This window comes from Anarhichas minor, unplaced genomic scaffold (genome assembly GCF_050575085.1).
Source record: "Anarhichas minor isolate MPS153535 unplaced genomic scaffold, ASM5057508v1 ptg000003l, whole genome shotgun sequence".
In the NCBI taxonomy this organism is placed as follows: Eukaryota; Metazoa; Chordata; class Actinopteri; order Perciformes; family Anarhichadidae; genus Anarhichas; species Anarhichas minor.
This window is the reverse complement of record NW_027466449.1, coordinates 6,811,201-6,831,259: the sequence shown is the minus strand read 5'-3', so window position 1 is coordinate 6,831,259 and position 20,059 is coordinate 6,811,201. Positions and strand designations below refer to the sequence as shown.

General features: G+C 43.0%; 2 protein-coding genes across 5 annotated transcripts; both read right to left on the bottom strand.

Annotated features, from left to right (window-relative positions):
- Positions 1-1,015: 1,015 nt before the first annotated feature.
- asb8 (ankyrin repeat and SOCS box containing 8) lies at positions 1,016-5,005 on the bottom strand. Its single transcript, XM_076095260.1, has 4 exons — positions 4,845-5,005; positions 3,787-3,963; positions 3,590-3,694; positions 1,016-2,923 (listed from the first exon to the last, which is right to left on the bottom strand). The coding sequence occupies exons 2-4, from the start codon at positions 3,913-3,915 to the stop codon at positions 2,288-2,290; spliced, it is 870 nt and encodes a 289-aa protein (XP_075951375.1). The 5' UTR covers positions 3,916-3,963; positions 4,845-5,005; the 3' UTR covers positions 1,016-2,287.
- Positions 5,006-6,340: 1,335 nt separating this feature from the next.
- On the bottom strand, positions 6,341-17,767 carry larp4aa (La ribonucleoprotein 4Aa). Of its 4 annotated transcripts, none has more exons than XM_076095256.1 (17): positions 17,209-17,767; positions 14,802-14,919; positions 14,519-14,677; positions 13,629-13,716; positions 13,372-13,508; positions 13,177-13,280; positions 12,964-13,074; positions 12,824-12,877; positions 12,465-12,719; positions 12,025-12,128; positions 11,756-11,797; positions 10,254-10,469; positions 10,091-10,145; positions 9,824-9,982; positions 9,575-9,714; positions 9,236-9,461; positions 6,341-8,890 (listed from the first exon to the last, which is right to left on the bottom strand). In XM_076095256.1, exons 1-17 carry the CDS (start codon positions 17,320-17,322, stop codon positions 8,504-8,506), a joined length of 2,469 nt encoding a protein of 822 aa, XP_075951371.1. In that variant the 5' UTR covers positions 17,323-17,767; the 3' UTR covers positions 6,341-8,503. The 4 variants fall into 4 exon arrangements, with proteins under 4 accessions (XP_075951371.1, XP_075951373.1, XP_075951372.1 ...); XM_076095258.1 differs by having other exon boundaries at positions 12,510-12,719; positions 17,209-17,766; XM_076095257.1 differs by lacking the exon at positions 11,756-11,797 and having other exon boundaries at positions 17,209-17,766.
- Between the last annotated feature and the right edge of the window lie 2,292 nt (positions 17,768-20,059).

The window sequence follows — 20,059 nt, the reverse complement described above, 5'->3', positions numbered from 1 at the left end:
GAAGAAATGCATAATGAATTAAAGACGAGGCATCTGATGTAATCCACAGCGAGTGTTACATAACATCACAATTTTGATCTAATTTGCAAATCACACTAAACTCATTCAGAGACGGTTTTAGAAGACAATAGATGTGAATTCAGAGACAAGGCTAGAGAGACCCCCAGTGGATGATTTGAGAACTGGATATGCTGAGGTTAACTTCTGTATTAATGTAAAGCTGCTTCTCGTGATTGCAAAATCACCACAGTTTTTACAAAGCAAATACATTTGTAACAGTGTCAAGATGACTGTAGAGTCCTGTTAAGCAGTCATTCATTGACCCTTGTTGATACATAAACTCTTGAGTTAAAATATCGTAGAAACAGCTCCTACGAAGTGATTACAGCTGCATTCAATCCTAATCACTAAATCGCAATTTGACACATAACCTAGCCTTTTCTTCACTCTATTAATATTTATGCTGTTGTACGTGTTTTTGACCTAGCGGCTAATGTTGTATATTACTTGTGCATTTTAAATATGTTTGCAGCGTTGATCATTGGTTTGGTATTGAAGAGAGAGACTTAACTTCAGTTTATTAAAAGGTGCCGGAGAACCACAGAGGTAAATAGCTAAATTCACGATGGCTGAATTCCATTTAGGTTTGGATTCAGCGTCCTGCCGTTTGTGCATGTACTGGTTCACTGTCACAATGACGGTTACTTATTGGGACACTTGAATATAATGGAGCCATTTTTCATGTTTTCAGTAACACCTGGGCTTTTCCCGCTATGTCCTGCTGCAGTCAAAATGTCTGCTGTGAAAAAGGACTATGCAAATTAAACCTCAATCTGATTAGAGACAAAAACAAATATGAAAATGACACGGCAGTGTTCCAGTAGGGTTTCATAGCACACTGCAGCTGAGCTTTCGGAGCCGTGTTTAATCATGATTTGGTAAATGTGTTACAGCTGTCTGTTTAAACAACTCCATGAGTTTAAACATTCTGTGAAGAACAACGGAGAGAAGAAAATAGAATATAAAGGCATTTACTTTCATTGACAAAGAAAAAAAGCACCTTTGCAGGAGTACACGAGACGTTACTTTAGGGGTTAACTCTTACAGCGGCAGAAGAAGAAGAAAACAAAACCAAGCACAGAAATGGTTAGATTTCAGACAGATGGCATAACAAACGTAAACACATCTTCCAAGCTCATTTAGTGAATCTTTAAAGGACAAAAACTTAGTAATCATTCCATTTCATGTTTCTACATTTAAACATTGAATTTAAACTAAAAAAGTACTTTTCAAACATATGCAGCAAAATGTTAGACCAGCGAGCTCCTGTGAAAACCAAAACCTTAGAAAGTTAAGACTGAAAAGATCCACTGTAAAAAAAAAAAAAACATTTTATTTCTTCTTGGCAACGGCATCCTTCATTAAAATAAAGCCCAAATAAATGGTAAATCACATGTGTAAGCAGGCATGTTCAGAGGGCTAGACGAAGGCAAGATTAGTGTGCCCGGCACATTTTGTGAAACCAATGATAATATTCTGCAACATTTTGTTGCGTCTACATGACAAATACAACTGTTCCCTTCTGGCACAACCTTTTCTGTCCTGATTAAAGTGTTTTTTTTTGTTTTACTTTTTGTTTTTCCTTGGTACTGCAAAGAGTATTGCATTGCGAGTTCACTGGGACGTCATTGAGAGAACGATGGCCACTCCAACTACCATATACGTGACATAAAATCCGTTCCCGAGCTCTACTTCAGGAACTGCATCCTCTGACAGAAGCACCGGACAGCCTGCATCATTAGACATTAGCCGCTATTCATAAATCTATTACACATTTAAATCTAATCTTACAATGAGGATAGACTAATTTTACCACCAACCCCAACATTTAAGAGTTTCCTCATGCTCTGTGACAAACCATGACATTACTTTTAAGCATTAAAATGTAGCTTACTTTATACTTATTGTACATTTTGCATACAAAAAAAACAATATAATAAGCCTACTTAAAATGTCAAAGACTCTTTGTGAACAGCTGGAAACTGATCAGACTTCAGACTGCTTATTTAGATGTTCAAGGACTAGATAATAAAAAATAAAAAAAGACTTGGAGAGGTCTGTACATCTCTCATGGGGCATACATTTGCAGGGTTTGATAAATGAGGGCCACTGTCAGACACTATCCTATAATTCAATGGAGACACTTCTTTGCCAAATAAATGCTGCGTGATGAGCTGTCCAATTATCAGCCAGTGAGGCCTGAGAGCTCCCTGATGGTTACATCACCTCAGTCTCTCAGCAGTAAATAGTCTTTGATCGTCTCTGGTAAAGGAAGTTCTTTTACAGCAGTGGGGAGGAACTGGACTCCGAGACTCTGACGAACAGCACAGCGTGCCAGAGAGCGAAGCGTGGGAGCCTGAGCCACCATGTTGGTCAGCCTCGCCAGCAGCTGGGGATCCTTACTCAGCTCCCTGGGAAGGGTGCCATCGGCCCGTCGGATCTCAAACCGCCCCGCTGCCCGGCACAGCAGGTCCAAGCACTCCTCCTCCTGCTCAGTGCCCAGGCCCCGGGCCAACAGGGCCACCAGTCGGGAGATAGGGGTCTGGCCCTTCAGGTTGGTCACGTGGACCTGGGCTCCGTAGTCTAATAGCACTTTGACGCTCTCCAGGTTGCCCTTCATTGCTGCCCAGCTCAAAGGCGTGTCATTGTTGTAGTCCCTGGCATTGGGACAGGCCCCGCTCTCCAGCAGGGCCCTCACACACTCTGGGTTATCTTTGAAGGCGGCCCAGTGAAGTGGAGTGTCCTTGTTGCCGTCCAGGGCGTTTGGCAGGGCCCCGTACTCCAACAGCAGCTCCACGCAGCCCTCGTCCTTCTCTGCTGCATAGTGCAGTGCTGTTCGGTTATAGCCATCCAAAGCATTCACCTGATGAGGAAACGTCATGACAAGAGAAATGTTCTGATAAGGAGTTAACAAAACGTTGGGCCATATTTCAAATGGTGCAAGCACTGTGAGCAGCACAAAGTGTTATGTCCCAGGCGCATGAACTGTGCACTTGACATTTTGGTCCAAGTATGTGCCGCGGCACACAGTGCAAAGGGCAGCTGAAGTGGAATATAGATCAGAGGGTGTGGTAGTTGGGCACCAAAATAACACACAGACGGGCAAAAACAATTCCAAAGTGTTGTAGCGCTGCTTAAAACACCAACACAAACAGAGCCAGGAGAGAAGAGGCAGCCAGGAAACACGGACAGAAATGCAATGAGCAACCTTTTATTGTTCATGACAATTAAATTGTAATTATCTCATTACGTCAGTTCCATGTTTGTTTACTGTTTGTCTTCTGTTTTTTTATTTGTGCATTAATGCGTTTTTAGCAACTCGCTATTCAATTTCAAATGTCGAAGCGTTCTTGAACACACCAACGGGGAAGAGTTATAAAATGTGCTCCTGCTCAGACCTGCATCTGTATTCAATGTGATGGATTACTCATTACTCATACAGTAGCTGTCTGGAAGGAAGAATTAAATCCAAAAATCAGTAGTGTGCTGTGGGGAATGGTTGAGTGTGTAGGAGTCATCCATGTCATACCTCTGCGCCCTTCTCCAACAGCAGCTCTACACAGTCAGCATCAGCGACCATACAGGCACAGTGCAGGGGCTTCAGTGTGCCATGCATTCGGTTCACATCAGCTCCCTTAGGGCACACGGGAGGTAAACAATGTCAATATAACTGATGACGCTACAAGATACTATGTATTTAAAGTTGAACGAGAAGAGGAGGCCTACCTTACGAATGAGATCCTCCACGTTATCGTGTGGGAATGAGCGAATGGCTGCGATGGTGCGGATGAGCCGCTCAGACAAGGAGTATTTACTTTGAATGCTTTGCATGATGTACCACATAGTAGAGCTCATGTGTAACGGAGGACCATGGCACCCAGGCCGGGGTGACACTCGGGCACACTGAAACACATTTTTAAACAAGTTGTAAGACACAATGGAGATCCCTGGGCCATAACAGAGCAAACTAACAATTTAAAAATAAAATTCACTTTTATCTATTTATTTCTTTTGACTTTCCCTTATAGAGATATCTGTGGTGATAAGTGTTTTGTTGTTTAAAAAAATATGTACATACTGAAGCTAGTTAATGTAATGTAAAATGACAGTGACACTAAATGACATTAGTTTGTTATTAATACAACCTTTTTAAAAAGTCATAAAGTCAATGCTACTGATCGTGATTTCGAGTTACTTGCTTGTTGACATTGATCAAAATGTCATGCATGACAGTCACGAATGATTACTTTTAAAAACAAAATCAACACAAACGTTTGATAAATTGGCACATTTTGACCGTTCTTTGGGTGAAATTAGAGGCGTTTAATGGCCCTTTGGGCTTCCCGTAAGTACCTAGCATTACACGTAAACATATGACTGTCACTGTCAGCTAACGTTAGCTCACTTCACAAGCACTCCACAACTAAATGTAACAAAAAACAACAGTTATGCACGTTTTACACCAAGTAGTGCATCTAAAAAAATAACAGAGTACTTGTATTTTGTAAATCACCAGAGCTGCTTGACGCTAACGGGCTGGTTTATAGTAAACTAAAAAAAAACTACAAAAAGAGCTACATTTTCACCCGGCAGCTAGCATCGAGTTAGCTTAGCTAGCGAGCTAACGAGCTAACGTTTTAGCGTCGAGATGCGAAAAACGATCGGATCGACACTTGGGGAGAAAAAAAATCGCGTGACATTCACTGCAAATGCTTGTGAACGAGCTTTTAAATAATCATCGTATCAACCGTCGACGAATGACCGATGAGGTTTACTCAACGTACCGTTCCTGGTCCTCAGTGTGAAGGTCTCAGATTACCGTACAGACTGTTTGCTGAGCTGTTCGACCTAAACACAAAGCGTCAGCACTCGCGGCCACGCCCTCTGCCTCGAGCGTGTCCTTTGTATTAAATTAAATCATATTCTAGTCATTTTGTATAGACCAAAATCACAAATCACAAGTTTACAATCTACATCCGACGTCCTCTGTCCCAGGACCCTCGCATCGGAACAGTTACACACATTATATTAACACCGGACTGAGCCGATAGTGGGTTTACTCTGCGATAACTTCACATAACTTTATTATATATATATATATATACACTTTTTTTGGGATATATTTATACTTATATTGTATATAGCTGTTGAATGTTTATACCTACATGCGTACGCATACATGGCCAATAAAGCTGATTCTGAACTTGACATTTTCTTTGAATACCAGCTTTTACGATGTCCGACAGAAAGACACGTCTACCAAGAGCACTGCCTTTCCCTAAATAGGTTTGTGTGGCTGCACCGCAGCAGACGTCCACAGACATGCCATGAATGTCTCCAGTTCATGACCATGTTAAGGTCCAGGCAGTCTCTGGTGAACAACCACAGCAACAAGCCACAAACATTCATATTTTTACCTAAAGTCTAGTTTTGAATTTCGGTTAAGACTATATGGACACAAAGTGTCAGAAATTAAATTCAGAGATAGTAAATGTACACATTACAGCAGAGAAAAGCAGAAAATCCTCACTTTTAATTAGCTTTTTTTGGCAGTTGAACGTTTTTTTACAAAATAATTTTGATAACTGAATGATTAATCAATTTTCTGTCAATTGATTAATCCATTCAAGATCCAGACCTTCATTGTGCCTCTGCATTTGACACGGTAGGTATGAGTCAGAGGGTTTGAAGAATTAAAGCTGATCAAAGTGGAGCTAAACTATTAGTTGATTAATCAATTTGAGAGTCTTGATTGTTAGCACTTTTGATAAACTGTTTAAGCAAAACAAAACATTTTCTACTCCCAGCCTCTGCTGCTATTAATCGTCTCATGTGAGAATAAACTCGATATCTTATGGACTGGGACAGTTGGTTGGACAGAACAAGCAGTTTGATATCACCACTGTGGACTTTCAGTATTGCCTTACATCTTATAGACCAAATTATTGATGTGTTGGGGTCAGGTATAAAACTGAGGCCCAACTGGTTCTTTCTAATTTTAGATGCAAAGCTACATTTTGCTTTATTTAATCCATTATTTACCTCACTCATCTGCAGGACTCACTGGCGTTATCTTGCAACACATAACAGATAGCAACACTTTAAAGGGGGAGTAGTAGTGCACTGAAGACATCTTTGAATCCAGAAGGCCTGGATCTGTAGAACAAATGTCTTCAAATACTTGTAACAGACTCCACTGCTCATTAATTGGTATGAAACTCAACCGTTGATGTGCACGTACGAAACACAAGACAGCAGAAAGAAGTGAGACACTGGAAAGCCAAATCAAAATAATTTATTTTTGGTGACTTTTCATACAGTTCTAGGATTGTGTCTCAAACACTTGGTTGATCCATTACTATATTTTCTTTTGCCACCCCAACCCAAATTAATAGAAAATAACCCAAACAAATGGAGGGAAGGGGAGGGGGGGGGGGGGGGGGGGGGGTTCTGAAGGTATTTGCAAGCCTGTTAACATCAACCATATTCCAAAATTATTTCACTTTAATCATGAGTAAGATTCTCTTTAAAAACAAGTTAGTGCATTTATTTAATTATACTAAATCACTAGCTGCTCGTACTCATTAATGAAAAAGAAACAGCCCCAGTGATTGGTTACTCGTCTTCCTGCATCACTAAACCCAAAGTCAATGCATCAAGTATTCTCGCTCAGCTGACAGACGGTTTATAAATGTCATGTGCATGATTTTATTTTGCCAATGCGATTTCACACAACTTTGGGGAAACCAGCCTACCAAGATTGGGAGAAAAGCGTTGTGCATCAGAATTTAAATAAATAAAAATTAAAAAGCAATACTTACAGTGAGTCAAACTTCAAATTCTAAGTCAATCTGTTCTTTCAAAAATAAAAAAAAAAGGAAAGAAAAAAAACAAAGCAGAAAACTCAACCTCAAAGCACAAAACAATCTGGTGGATACCTGCTGTCAAAAGCCTCCCTCCGTCAATTTAGCACTAGAACAATTACATTCTCCCACACACACATTTCCTAGTGAAGGGTTATCACAACATAGCATAGGCAACTACACCTCTACAGCTTCTTCAAAATCCAGTTTCACTGGGCCAAAGGTTTCCCCAAGACTACATCATTTAGCAGACCTTGTGAATAAAAATCAAAACTTTATTCTAGCACACTATGTTCGTAGGCAGCTGGCACATAGCACGGGAAAATGTTCCAATTTTCTTTATACCAATGACTTGGCTGCCAAATATCACGTCGCTATCATCCTCAGCTAACCGCACTCAGTCTATGTTTGACACTAAGCCATTGTTAAGAACGATTCACAGATACAAGCTTAACCTGGATATCCTGTGATGATGTAGAAAAGCCAAACCTCACCTAAGCTACCAGGTGCACTGAACAGTCAAATGTTATTATTAACCCTCTCTTTTCTTTTTTCTCTCCCTCTTGGAAAACGTCACTCTACAACCAAATCAAACATGTAAACAGAGAACCTGACTGATAAACATGACAGTGTTCTGAAGCCATCAGAGTGGTTAGACCCGACACGGTTCAGATAAATGGAGATAAAACTTAACGTGAAAAACTTTGGACCAGGCTAGCAGGTTGACCGTGGCCAACGGGGCCAGTGGGCGACCCGAAGTGGATTTCAGGTTCAAACTAAACCACGCGTCTGACTGCGGCGTACATCAACAGTTTCTGATATTCGATTGATGAATCTTAAGCCAATTAAGAACCAGGATCAAAATACCACCAGAGAACACATTTCATTAATATACATCAGAGGACCACACCGTCCGGTTTCAGGACAATGGTTCAGAGTCTCTACTGTAAAAATCAAAAATCATCCATTTCATTACATCAATGCAACAGCACACTGTAGCACTTCAATCAAGTTGCTAAACAATCAATGCATACACAGACATCAGTCAACCCTTCAGTCATACTTGCAAACCTAAGCACACAAGAAAGAAAAAAAACTGATGTCTCATTGCGTGTTAGTGATATCTTTGTATATGTACATGACATATATGCATGTTATTTTCTTCTTAGTGCATATTGTTCTTGCAGACATCTATTCTTTGAAATGAAAAAAAGAAAAAAGGTAGCGGGCCGATTACGCGGCCCGGCATCCCACCTCTCCCTAGCAGAGCTAAACTGAGACTGCCTCCAGATAAACCGCACTTAAATTCTTTTAAGCATAATGCTGGAGGCCAAAGCAAGATTTTTGTTTCCTTTTCAAATCACTCATCAAAGTTCTTCACGTGTCAATTTGCCCATTGGTCCAGGACGTCCCGGTCTCATTGTCATTTTTAAAAGCTTTTCTTTGGACAAGTCCCAGGGGGGGGGGGGGGGGGGAAGGCGGCTACCATAATGTTGTTGCTTTTATGTTATTCATTTTTTATATAATTATATATATCCATGTATATATTCATAATCTTTTTTTCCATTCATATCAAGTTTTTACTTTGGCGATACTGGTGGGATGTTCTGCTCTTTGCCAGTGTGCCTGTAGCCTCCCTGCGGGGAGCTGCGTCGGGCCGGAGGCGGGCGCCTCTGGTCCCGGAACTTGAGGCCCCCGGCGCCTCTGGGGCCGTTGCTGCGGTAGTAGCCTTGAGAGTCACGCTCACGTGCCGGTCGGCTCTCCTTGCACTCCCATCCCCCCTCCCTGTCGTGGCCTTTCTCTTGCTTGTCTCCAGAACCAGCGCTGGAGCCCGGCTCCTCAGCCTTGTTCACACGCAACTCACGTAACGGCTGGCCTGACGCGGTGCCCGTGGAAGCCGGGGCCGCAGGCGGAGGGTCCTTGGGTGGCCGTTGGCACACCTCGGCATAGCTGAGCTTACGTGGCTCCTGAACCAAGGCAGGGAGAAGGCACAATATGAAAAGAATTTTAAAAAGGATGTAACACAGATTCGCATTTATACATTGATTTTATGATTTTCCTCGTCAAACCCTCAGATCTCATAATCTCAACGCTCATTGGGGTAGGAGTAGACGTCCTGGACGTTTGGTGGGAAAGGTCAGAGAGAGAGAAAAGACAGAGACACTGAAGAAGAGCAACAGGTAGAGAGGAGGGAAAGAACCAAAGCCAGTCAGTCCACTACCTCACTTCCCTCTATGCGCAAAAAGATCTCATCATCAGGAAGACAACTATGCTCAAGTGCAGGCCGTCATTACAAAGAACCAGATTCTCACCTGTGCGGGGGTGGGAGTAGTGGCTGTAGCAGGGGCCGGCGGGCTGGGAGTCGCTGGCGTGGAGGCGACAGCGGCAGCAGCAGCAGCAGAGGGCTGAGGCCTGGAGCTAGGCACAGGTTGTGTGGTGGTGGGCGGCGGGTTCACGGTAGTCTGAACAGGTGTGCGCGGAGCCGCTTTTGGAGCTGGAGGCTCTGCCCGTTCAACTCTCCTCTCCTGACGAGTGATACTGTCAGAACAAGAGTTTCAGACATTCAAGTTACCGTTTTAAGTTTTAATACAGGTGTTAGAGTTCAAGCACCAAACATCCTGATTAAATTGTAATTGTCGAGACAGTCGTACCCAGGAGCTGAAGGTCCAACTGGTAGTGTAGCAGGTTTCGCTGCCGTCAGGGCTGGGCTCGATACAGCCACAGCCTCCTCTGCGACTGGTGGTTGTCCTGAAGCTGGACTCACAGTGGCTTCTTTATTGGCTTGTTCAGTCTATAAAAAAAAGAAAGGAGGCATGAACATCACACCTACAAAGTTCCCCCTCAATGCTCTCAGTGCAGTTTATCAAAGAGATTTAGAAACTGTTAGAAACTCATCTTACCTTGTCCCTGTACAAACCGCGTACAACATCTGACATTCGGTTTTCCAGCACTGGCTCTCCCTGTGTACTGACCACGCAGCCAGGAAGAGGTGGGAAATTGGTAGCAGCCAAGTCAAACTTGGGCGGAGAAACCTTGACCTCTGCCAACGGAACAGGCCTCTGAGAAAGGAAATTGAAATGGAGCCAACGAAACGGAAAGATCACGAGCTGGTTCATTCCTTAAATACAACACAAGAGTTTAAAGACAACATGAAAATTGGTATTTACAGCAATCCGGTCGTCTTCTCGCCTCCTCCGTGTTCCTCTGTAGGTTGTGCTCCGTCTGAAATGCAAACAAGTGATCTTTCAACAGCGACTCAACCGCTAAGTGTCACTGATCAAGTCATAGCCAATCAACAGCACCCATTACAGTCAGCTAAAACAGCTTTACCTTCCACGTCCAGCCATGCCGCTGTCGTCACTGGGATCCGTAGAGGAGGAGAGATGTGAAAATGCTGAGCTCAGGTCGGAGGCTGTTTGGACTGGGGTGGTGGCGACAGGAGGTGGGGGCTGCGGACTGCGCAGTCCAGTCAAACTCTCCAAGGGGACGGGAGTTATAGTCGCTGAGGTCACCTCACCCGTCCTCACCTGGGGCTTCACGTGGTTTCTGTCGCAGAGGGGAAAAGGTGATTGAGATCACGGTCAACATCAAGCTAAAAACACTCGTAAGGCATACTGGTGACCAGTGTTTCCTTTCCAGTTTGCAACCAGAGTGTTGAAAACCTAACAGGACATCGTGACATTGTCCTTAAAGTACAATGTCACGGTTATTAATATCTTAACGCCTTAATGAAAAATGTTCAGCAGCTCAGCAGATCTAATTTAATGTTAAACCAGTTCAATGGAAACACTGGTGTTCAGTGTGCTGGAGGAATAAGACAGCATGCTGTGTCTTCGGGGTGGTTGTGTAGACATGCGGGGGAGGGGGGGGGGGGGATTGAAGCTGTGGAGACTTTGATGGCAACATACTGAACGTGTGGAAATCTGCAACAAATCATAACCCAATTGCGAAGAGCTGGCAACGCCTGTGTAACCCTAACCCACCTAGACGGGCTGCTAATATCTTAATGCAGCACTAATGCTCTCAGACGGATACGGCTTGAAGAAGACCTCGCAGCGTGAGTCACATGGATTGTACTTCTCATGAGTCTTTGACCCTCAGATCTCATAATCTGAACGCTCATCGGGACAGGAGTGAAGCTCCCGACTTTGGAGGGGAAGGGCGAAGAGACAAGAGAACAGAAAGAGAACAGATGAAGCGGAGAAAGAGTGAACCAAAGCCGGTCACTCCACTCTCTGGTTGCCCTCTATGCGCATATTGATCTCATCATCGGGTCCGACTTGAGAAGGTTGTTTCTTGGCGAAGCTGCTTTTTCACTACATAAACAAATTTGTCACATCTTTGTGAGAGATTTAAAGTGTGCGCCGTTAAAGCTCGACAGCTGCCTGACCTAGACTCAACTCCTCTCATTGTGTTTTAGCACATAACTCGTCGCATGTGGTGATGCAATCAGTGACGGAGAAAGCAGCGGTAAAACTAAGAAAAAACAATGAGAAAATAACACGGGTAGGTAGCTGTGATGGAGGGAAACTGTTACATGTAATGCAAAGAGGAAATGTTGGAGCCATGGCGGCCATAACTGGAAAAAGCCAGTTTCAGAATCAGATAGCCGCTGCCTTTCAGTAGGCAAGCCTACATTTAGGAAATGACACGACAAATTCTAGGACGTCCGTTACCTGGCAACATCTACACACTGATGAAAAGGATCGCGGCCGTACAAATGTGACTGGCAGAAGGCATTGGCCCCGTTATGGATTTAGTCATTTGGCTGTTGCGGTATGGTAAGAGATGACAGCAGCGATGAAGCTTATTGTACAGTATAACAGTGGTACCTGAAGGCATTTATTACATTCTTTCTTGAATAGAGGGGGACACTGTGGGGACAGTAAGAAGACAGGGAGTGATGAACAGTTCCCTGGTGAGGACACGCCATCTTTAGACAAAATGTAACTGCAGGTGATCCGACGTTCACGGTTTAACACATAATGACAAGTGGTAAAATATTGCAAATAGATTATGCTTATGGTAAAAACAGACTTCGGTTTAAGCCAAAACTAAAAGAAGAAAATCACAAATGGCGTTTCGGCAAAGAAGTCCCTACCGGTTTCTGTTGAACGGGCGGGTCATATTTAGAGAACTGGAGGCAGTTTTGTAGTGTCCGGCAGAGCCGAATCCATTCACAAAGCTACTGTTGGGAAACGGAGCCTGCACAAGGGGGAAAAAACACAGTACTTAAAAACAGACAATTTGTCCAGTTAGTTATTCAGTTGCTGCCACAAGGAGCTGAAAATGCATTTTCTGTAAGTTTTTAAAACTGAATATTTTAACTCTTTATTACGCAAAATACTTTGTTCATGTCTACTGACAATTCAAATTGCAAGAGGGGGAAACTCTTATTTGACACTGCAACAAAGGTGGCAAACAATTACTGCCAGCGCACAACTTGTGGCTTTCAAGGTTTATTATTTGAATCACATTTTAAGCGATTAATGCTGATGACACACAAAAACAAAGTGAACATGGGGACTGAATGTTTTCTACCGAGGTGCATGGCGGGTGAACTCCAGAGTAGTTGGCATGTCTCACCAGAGGAGTTTCAAAATACGGTGTGGGCGAAGGCGTCCAGGTGGGCGGTACGATGCCGTAGACTGGGTACTGCTGCTGGGGGTAGACGTGCTGCATGTAGAGCGGGGAGCTGTACTGGGACTGGCTCTGGGACTGCGGAGCGTACAGGCTGTTGTCCACGCTACGGTAGCCATTCTTTGCAAAGAATGTGTTGATGGCCTTTATCCTGGCCTGTCAGCACGGAAAACCAGGAAAAGAGCAATGAGTGAAATAGCTAAAAAGAACTTCACAAAAAGGGTCTTTCCGAAATGACAGGGAGATTTAATTTAGCTCACCATGATGGGTTTTCCCTGAAATGTTTTCACTTCCTCTCTCAAATACTTGTATGCCTGGGGGAGCATGAGGGAGAATCATGAGACAGTTCACCAGAATACTCCAGAGACCGAAGAGAAAAGAGCAATTTGAGCTGCGTTACCTGTTGAGCATCAGTGTCTGATTGGAATGTGATGTACCAGTTGTTGTTGTGTGCGAACTCGACACTTATCACCTTTGGACAGTTGTCGTTTTTGAACAGTGCCTCTACTTCCTGTGAATTACAAACAAAGAATGGTTTCACACTTCAGGTAAAACATCGTCATCCTCACTTAAAAATAACTTCCAAAGACGAGCTGTGTATGCACAAGTTTACCTCAACGGGTGTGGTTTCAGGGACCTCCCTCAGGATGATAATGCACCGCTTGTGATTAGGACGCACTTTCTCTCCTTTCTCGTCCACTTGTACCATAGGAGAGGCTGAGGGAAAATCAAGGTTTATAAATCTAGAGACTTCACATATATATATGCAGATCGTTTGAGCATACATCATCCTAAAATCTCCGCTTACATCTCAACACATCCAAGATGAGGTCCATGTCAGTGGTGAGGACCTTGATGCCCTCCATGCTGGCTATAGTCCAAATAGGGACAAACTGGTCACTGTCCATCTGGGACATCAGGTACAAATCCTTTGAGAGGTTTTCTCTGAAACACAAAACAGATCCATATAGATTAGCCTTCTCTTGACTTGGAAATAACACGTCCACTTTTCAAATTCTACAATATAGAAAAGGATAAAAGGTGGTTTCAGTGCTCGTCTCTTACCTGGAGAAATAAAACTCGAGCTCCTTCTTCAGAGACTCTCGGAGATTCTCGGAGGAGATTTTAGATCGCTCTGCAGTTTTGGAATCCACTGAGAACCAAAAACAAAATGTCAGCGGTAATACAATACGACTGTTTTATAATTGAGGCTGTCATTGGGGCTGTCATGTCCTGAGTCGACGCCAAGTCAGCACTTCAAACGTGTATGTATTAATGGTGGTGACGTCAAACCATCTCAAAAGACATGTTGAGCTACTTCATTACCTTTAATAAGTAGTGACATGCAAGTCATGTGAGTACTATTAAATAATGAGTACTGCTGAGCCTGTGAAAACAGGTATACGATGTGTTAATGGCTGTAGATATGCAACTTCGAACTGAAGACACTTTCCCATACAAGGAATGTCTAATAAAAGATGTTTTGTTGCATTGTGGGTAGTGTAGGATCCAGTGTTTATAGAGTTTGACCTTTCCTCAGAACAAAAATTGTTGAAGTATCCCTTTACTCATGTGAGCGGTGACAACCAGTCTGAAGGGTTGAATGTATGTTAAACATCCCCAGAGTCAAACACATGATTTATACGTGAACATGGTGAATGAAAAACAAATAACTGCATGGGTCAGGTGTGGCCAAACAGCCTCTGTGTTCCAAGTTTCACCTGGCTGCAAGACAAATGTACCTTTGGGGACAATGAAGATAATTAAGAACCAGCAGTCTGGAGGTTTTCATTCATCTTACCCAAAGACTATACCCACTGGTTAGCACTCAGTGACCTTATGACTTAGACCCCATCACATCCAAACTAAAAAGAGAATAAATGTAATGAAAAAGAATAACACTTGCTTGCGGTCACCATTGGAGTGTGGAGACGACTGCAAGTGACGTGACTGACCTGAGGTCCCTGTGGTGGACTCAGCTGGGGAAAAGCCCAACTCTGGAGGGTCCATTCCATTTACTGCTATCTCAGCTGTTGCTGTGGAGCTGCTGTCATCCAGGGCCGTGAATCCCACCGTGTACTGCTTACCCCCAGCAGACGAGGGCTCAGAATAACCTGCGAACGAGGTAAAAGAGTTTTTTATCAACAAACAGAGCGCTATTGTTCAGGGCTACTTCCCCCCGTCTATACGTCTCCCAGTTCTCTGATATTTAATTAGGCTGATTGACGTGTAGCTCACCCTCACTGATGTCTGAGGGGGGCCAATGAGGGCTGTTGGTAACAGCTTCGCTGGGGGCCACAGGCATCTCCTGCCACACCTTGGCATTTGGGTTCAAACCGGCACCCTTAGAGGTGACCTTCAAAGCAGGAATAGCAGGATCAGGCAAGTTCCATATTCATAAACATTAAAGCAGAATAAAGCGCAAGACATATTACACAGTCACAAAAACACAATGTAGACAATAGTGCGCATGCAAAGCTGGCAATTATGAATATAAGACTGCTGCAATTTGACAGTTTGTTTACATTTGAACAGATTTGAATGTGACTGAGACTACGATGAGTCTGATCTAAGATACTTTTACCCAGACCAAATCTTAGTTGTTCAAACTAACTCATCACATTTTCAGCACACTACAGTACCTAGTATGATTTCTAACTATCCAGTCGAGCCAGTAAAACTTATTTGGTTGTCAATACAAACACATTGAGTTACTTTTTATATCCGATATTGAGCATCTTCAATGCATTAAATAAACCTAATCGTGTAAGATCCAATGTCCTTATCTATGACCATCTAGGTGGAAATCTGGTGCGATGATGTCATCATGAAAATGGACTTGGAAAATATAAACGTAACGAACAATAAATACTAGTTGCCTTATGCCACCATTATGTTTTAACAGGCAAACAAAACACTTTAAAAAAAAACTGAAAAATACATTAAAACAATTGACTAAAACGTGTTCGCAAGAAACTGAAAGTAAAATGTACCTTTTGTTGTTTGGATAAACATTACATCTGTACTGATGTGCAAAGGCAGATCCAGTGTCAAAAAATTATCAACACTCAAAAACCAGGTGCAGATTCAACAGAGAATCAAACTGGTCTCCATACTGGAGGACTGAGAGCATGCAGGCCACAGCCAACCATCACCACACCTGCAGTTGAGTTCACTAATTACTTTAACCTTATATTGGGGGGGGGGGGGGGGGGCAGTGCCACTAACGGAAATCACCTGGTGCAATCTTAGGATGGCGGGAACACCTGCATACCATTGGGCCTCCGTGGCAACTAATTGGGAACCAGAGAAGTGCAATGAAATATGCCACAGAGGGCCTCATGATGCCCTGTAGACAAAAGAGGCTATTACCCCGTTGACCTCATGATTGCATGATGATTACAAAAGCTTTGAGTAACCACAAAGAATATGTAGTAATAAATGTTGATTAATCAACATAATGGTGAGAGTACATTGTGTTACTTTCACAAATATAATTATATTTCTGATGCACATTAAGGATTAGATCTGACTCTCCATATCAAAAGGGCTCTGGACTGGCAGCAGAAACCCTGAGCCTGCAAAAAGCTGTGGCCAAGAATAGATCGCATTCTGTACATATTGAGGCACACAGATATTGATGTGAGCCAACTGTGAATTATGCTTTACTCCTGTAAAAAGGGGTTGATGACACATGTACACTGCCTTTGAACCACCAGTGGCTGTCAAATTTACCAACTTCTTCTTTTTAACATTGTCACTTGCAAACAGACCCCCCTCCCCTCGCAGCAAAAGCACTCTGCCTGACAAGTACAGCTGCCGGTTCCATTATACATCAAGACGCTTCTCTCCAGTTTAGACGAGAATGGACGTGTCACACGGTTTAGGCCTCCGTGTCATTTACAAGAACGCGAACATTTATGAGGCGTGCAACTTGACACATGGTTACAATGCATGCTTGTGTGTTACAGGCCGTGGCAAGCCAAAGCAATGTCAGCTGACTGAGCTGCGCAGCACAGGCCAGGTATTTGCAGCGCATGTCACCGCGCTAGCCCAGTTAGCTAGAAGCACGATTAGCTAACATTAGTGAAGGATCGTTTACCCGTTGTTCAATAATCGAGGCATCGATCACATACATGACGAAAACAACTCAATCGGTACCCTCCGCTCCCAATACCACCATCCTACAGCGGTGTCGTTAACTTTAACTTATAGGCTTATGATTACTCAGCAAACTACTTAATGAGCTTGCTCGTCACAGTGGCTAAGCTAGCTATCAGTAGTGGCTGCAGTGGAGAGCAGGAGAACGATGAGTGAGTGAAATGACCCGCCTGCACCAGCTTCAAGTTAGTCACGTTAATTAGCCGTGCAAAGTGCTGCCGTATGTGTTGTGCCCGAGATTATTTTCGCTTGACAATTATTATAACCCTGCGATTAAACACTAAGACAGTGATCATGCAAATAGTGAGAAAGTTAAACTGAGAACGAGAATCTTAAAATGCGTCTTGGTTGCGTTCATTTTAGCCGTGTCTTAATGAATGTCGCTCGTCGCACAGAGGGGGGCGTACTGGGCTAACAGGTCCCCAAAGAGCAGCAGTCGCTTAGCTAGCGTGCTAGCTCACTAGCTAGAGAAGGCCTCACTCACCATGCCGCCTGACCCTCCCTCGCTCCCCAGCGGAGCCTCGTCCTTCCCACCAGTCGTTGGTCCGGGATCAGCCTCCAGCAGCTGCGGCGGCTCTCCGCTCTGATCTGAACTCATCAGCTGCTCCTGACTCACTTCCACTCCGTCGCGTTCTCCCGGCTTCCCGCCTGCCACCACCTCCTCCTTCCGAAATCTCGCCTTGATTCAGCAGTCAGTCTGGTTGTCTTCGACTGGCTTGGCAGCAGCACTCTGAAACTAGCTTACTGGCTAGCTAGCCAGCTAGCAGGTGTGCTACAGGCTAAAGCTAGCGACCTAGCTTGATATGAATCAACGAAGCGAGCTAACGCCAGCTAGCTCAATGAATCAAACTTGCACGTTAAGATTGTAATGGAATAAGCGATGCAAAACCATGCCTCTTCTCAGACCACAGTCCCCGCTGGCGTTTCAACAAATATTTCACCACACACCGGCTTTGTGATGCGCATTCCTAACCGGGCGACCGGAGCGGACACTGGGGACACGCACCCTTCCTCAGCTCAGGCACACAGTCCGCCGACGTCCCGGCGGCCACCGCGAGTTGTCGGTGACCTCTGCGGAAAACATTTCCTTTTCCGGATCCTCGCTGTAGTTTTTTTGTATTATTTTATTTTTACAGTATGTTGGCGTAACAGAGACCCTATTATAATATGTATTTCCTGAGTACCACCCTATTCAAGAGTACATATACGAAGAGTTTAACTTTTTTGTTGTTGTATTAATAATGATGAAGGGTCAATTCCACCTACTTTATTCTAAAATGTAATTATTAAAAGCGAAATTCAAGCCAGCCTGAGAGAAGACCACGAAAGCCAACCTTTATTTAATTTCCTAATTTCAAACTACATTTGTGAAAAACAAAATTCTAAATTTTTTCCCTTGTAGGCCTGAACATCCTTCCAAGTCAATTTTGATCATTTAGATCAGGTGTATTCAATTATTATTTCTGACTGTCAGACATTGTTTCTGTAAAATGTAGGCTTCTTTTTGTGTCTTAAATACCTTAAAATAAATTAAAAAAGTTAAAACATCCACTGTCTTATAACGTATACATGAGTACATACACATGAAACCCAAATATTGTATATTGGTAAAATGATAAGTGAAAGTTTTTGAAAAAACACTTTTTTGATAATCATGCAGGTTAGGATCAGAAAGGTTCAATTCAATTATTTATTACAAACTGAGCCAGTAAAAACTGAGCGTTGTCATTTTTTTCACATTACAACAATTTCAACATAAAGTTCGATAAAATCAACGGTAATATTCTGAAAAAAAGGTGTAGGCTAAGTGTATTGTGCCAAACCCTAATTCTTAAAGCATTATCCTTACAAAACAAAAATAAACAACTTAATAAAGAACCACAACATCATAAATCAGAAGCAAATAAAGGTTAAAGCTTCTTTTTCTATGCAGCACAACTTCCATCATCAACTGCTGCTGCTTGAGGTGGACGGAGCTGCATGGCGTCTCCAGGTCCTCTTTCTTTTATCATCACAAGGTATACTGCTTAGAGCGCCCCCTGCTGACAGTGTTGGGTTTAGCAGAAATAAAATAACCACAGCCCAGTAAAAGACCTAATGACAGAATAATACAGGTAAGTGACAAAGAAATAGTATATGTTTCTGAGACCTTAGCTTTTACTGAATTCAAAAAAATAGGGTGGGGGGGTAATATTTCCCTGTCTTCTCAAACACCCAGTGCCACACTAGCCTGCATGCGATTGCCAGAATACTGGCTCCTCTCAGCAGAAGCAGAAGGAAGGTTCTGCTGGACGGGATGGGCGGTCCCAGAGGATGGCTGCTGCAGAGACCCACACACGGCTTTCGTACTGTCAGTAGTCGGGTTCATTAGCTCAAAACAGGACCTACACTGCAAAAAAATTAGGCATTACATGAATGAACTTCCTTTACCAAGTGTATGCACAAACACATTCAGATAAAGTAAGAAACATAGTGTTCTCTTTGACACGCATCAATGAAAGTGCAATAAATTAAATCTTAACATTAACTTACTAGGAGCTGAGATGGTACCTCCAGACCATGTTGTGCATGCTGGTGAATTGATGATCGAGCATCGGTATTTCTGGCTGACAGCGTCGGAGAAGTGTTGCACATTTTATGGCTAAGAATGCGTTTCATTTGCCATTCTCTTGCTTGTTAACTAGAATCTGCCACATCCAGAGTGAGTAAACTTGAGCCAGAACATGTTCGTGTTACCCGATTTAAATGCAGACTGTTAACGCAGAAGTTAGCATTCACGCAGACTACTTGCAACACAATTCATATTTGCTGCAATGAAGTGTAAGTGGACACAAAAGATGTTTTTTTGCATCGATATTCCCAGAGTGTTTTCAGCTTTTGCAGAAAAACATCTGCTCTCACTGTATTTTGTCTGGTTGTTTGTCACACACATCTGTATGTGTCCTAAACATGTTACAAACCTTTATTTGTGAGTAGTCTATCAGCATTCTTACTGTACATGTACTAGGATGCTGTTTGAAAATTAATACGATTCTTATTTCTCAGAACAATTCACATTCTGCTCCATTTAACAAAAAGGACACACAATTACATTTTTGTAAATATATCTTTAATTGGTTGCTTGATATCTGGTATCTGATTCATTGAAGGTTTTGAGGGATGGGAGAGCTACAGAACATCACTGCAGATTGAGCCTTTTAACTGGACTGCAATGATGAGAAAGGATAAGACAGCAGCTCCTTTACCAAGGCATGTGGACAGGTAGTGGGACAAGAAAAATGCTGTGTACTGGAACATAGAAATTGCCTCGCTCTGTTCTTGGGCGCAGACTGAGT